Here is a 2513-nt window from a genome sequence, read left to right on the forward strand (position 1 = left end):
TGTGTGTGTGTGTGTGTGTGTCTGTGTCTGTGTGTGTGTCTGTGTTTGTGTGTGTGTGTGTGTGTTACAGGGTTCGGATATTGAGACACTGGGGCCGGATAACGCCGGAGAGTGTGAGGATGGAGCGGTTAGCCGTGCTCCAGACGTACCTGATGGTGAGGATGTCATTCAAAATGAATAAAGACAAAGCTATTTATGTTGTTTTAGAGGTCAGGTTTTGTGGCATGAATTTAATGATTACCACTCAGGTAGAATGCAGTATTAGTGTGTGGTTAATCACGTGTGTCAGCACACAAACGCAAAAGGATGACTGTAATGTGTAAATCCAGAAGTGGTCAAACAAGTTTAAAATATTTGAGCTTGTTTTTTCAGCCAAGCGGGGTGAGGAGAGTTTGGGAGAGTCCTCACTAGATCTCACACTGAGAGATGAGGTGGCGGCGGAGGCGGAACCGACCCGAGAGGTGCGATTAAACCTGAAAATGACCTCCTGGCATGTGTTATTGTTCCGCAGAGAGGAATTCTCCAGTAATCCGGCTTAAAGAAGTGGCATTGATGTGTTCTTGCAGGCGGGTGGAGAAGAACATGTGATCCCTTGCTCCTCCAGTGAGAACTCTGACATCATCACGCTGGCGGACTCTCGGGAGGCGGAGACTGACTCGTGGGAGGAGCCTGTTGCTAAGGAGGCAGAGGAAGCAGGAAGTGAGGAGCTCGAGGATCTCGGAAGCTCGTCGAGCAGCCAGTACACGTTTAGAGAGTCGGAGACGAGTGAGTGGAAAACGGGTTTTCATGCATATGAACACCACTGCAATGTCGTAATTAGCCGTGGGATTTTTTTTTAAATCTGACTTTACAAATGTACATTTTGTTTGTTGCTGAGAAAGATAGCGTGCAAATCTAGGGCTATGTGATCAATCAAAATAAAACCCGAAATCACAATAAAGCTTAGTGCAGTTATCAAATCGCAAAGTCTGCGATATTTATTTAGATAAATATATGTTGCGTTTTTCAGAATATGGCATCGTGTTCTTTTTTACTCAAGCAGCTTATGTTTCAGTGTTTAATATTTGTTTAATATTTTTATGTAGCAATTAATAATAATGATTATTATTAATGATATCTAAATAAAAAAACAAATTTTTTATCTAAAAAAAAAAAGCATCAAGCTTGTGTGACAAAACTACACAGCAATTATATATGGATAAAAAATTCAGACTTGTGAGATGTTAAATTGTGAGATATAAACTCGCAATTGTGAGAAGTCACTTTTTCTCACAATTATGTCTCACAATTCAGACTTTTCTGTTTATATCTCGCAATGCTCAGAAAGTCAGACTCAGAATTGTGAGATAAAAAGTTGCAATTACCTTTTTGAGTTTTTTATTCTGTGGAAATAAGTTGTCATACATTTCTACATATGATCCTTAATAATAATAATATGCTTAATTTTATTGAAAAAAAGCAAAATATCTTAAAGTGCCCCTATTATGCCTTTTCAGATATTACCTTTCATGCAGTGTGTCATGTAGCTGTATGTGAACATAAACTATCTGCAAAGTTGTGAAGCCGACAGTGCACGATAAATAAAGTTATTGTCTATCAAAAAAAAGAGTCGGCTCGCAATCGTCTAAACGAGTCGTCAGGAATTCGAATCTTATTCTGTTACGGCTCTACGTCACGAAGTAATACATTTGCATAATGTCTGCCTAGGTCTGCACGATTAATCGAATGCGATTGTTATGCGCGTTTTGATAGTAATGCCGTTTCTGTAATCAGCAGGAAATCATCATCACGTGCTTTCAGATGGAGTAGCATTTACTACACAGAGCCGTAGGTCACTGACAAGTTACGCAAAAGAATCGCAGACGATTTTATTGCGCGATTATGAAATCGAAGAAATCGTTTGCGGTAATGACAGCTGTTTGTGTAGCTTGTCAGTGAACTACGGCTCTGTGTAGTAAATGCTACTCCATCTGAAAGCACGGGGAAAAACACATTTAATAACATGCTTTTACTCCAAACTCACTTCATAACGTCAGCCGAGTGTTTGAAATAAATCCTTCTGTGAGATGATGTGGCTTCTTACACAGAATAAGGCACGCAACATATTTCATAGTATTTAAGCAGTGATAAAGGCATTGCATTATAAATATACTTTATTTTAATGAAAACTATAATAATAATAACTCGGATAAACCATATATTGTCATAATCGTGTGTTTAATTTTATATTTGAGTTCTTAGCAAACTTTTCTTTTGGTATCTTAATTTAATTATAATAGAGCTTAATTATAATAGAGGTTTACTATTTCGTAAACCTCTACAAAATAGTGGATTACTCAATAGATGTACATACATATGACATTTAATATGTTGACTTTCATCATTATTTATGTCTTTCTTCAGAAAAAATAGCCAGGTAACTTTCTGAAATTTGGTTTATTTGACACGGAGTGACAGTGTGTATATGTTATATGTAATGTATTATATATATATATATATATATATATATATAT

At 37.0% G+C, this 2513-nt stretch overlaps 1 protein-coding gene across 1 annotated transcript in view; it reads left to right on the plus strand.

The window, feature by feature from the left end:
- Positions 1-1064, plus strand: part of LOC107575185 (cell cycle progression protein 1-like) — a 2370-nt gene extending 1306 nt beyond the window's left edge. Inside the window, exons 2-4 of the mRNA XM_016261605.1 lie at positions 71-155; positions 373-461; positions 567-1064. Of these exons, the coding sequence (XP_016117091.1) occupies positions 71-155; positions 373-461; positions 567-839 (447 nt within the window). The 3' untranslated portion in view covers positions 840-1064. The remainder of the gene's footprint in view (positions 1-70; positions 156-372; positions 462-566) is intronic.
- The last annotated feature ends 1449 nt before the right edge of the window (positions 1065-2513 follow it).

Source organism: Sinocyclocheilus grahami, unplaced genomic scaffold (genome assembly GCF_001515645.1).
Source record: "Sinocyclocheilus grahami isolate Dianchi unplaced genomic scaffold, SAMN03320097.WGS_v1.1 scaffold2500.1, whole genome shotgun sequence".
Taxonomy (NCBI): domain Eukaryota; kingdom Metazoa; phylum Chordata; class Actinopteri; order Cypriniformes; family Cyprinidae; genus Sinocyclocheilus; species Sinocyclocheilus grahami.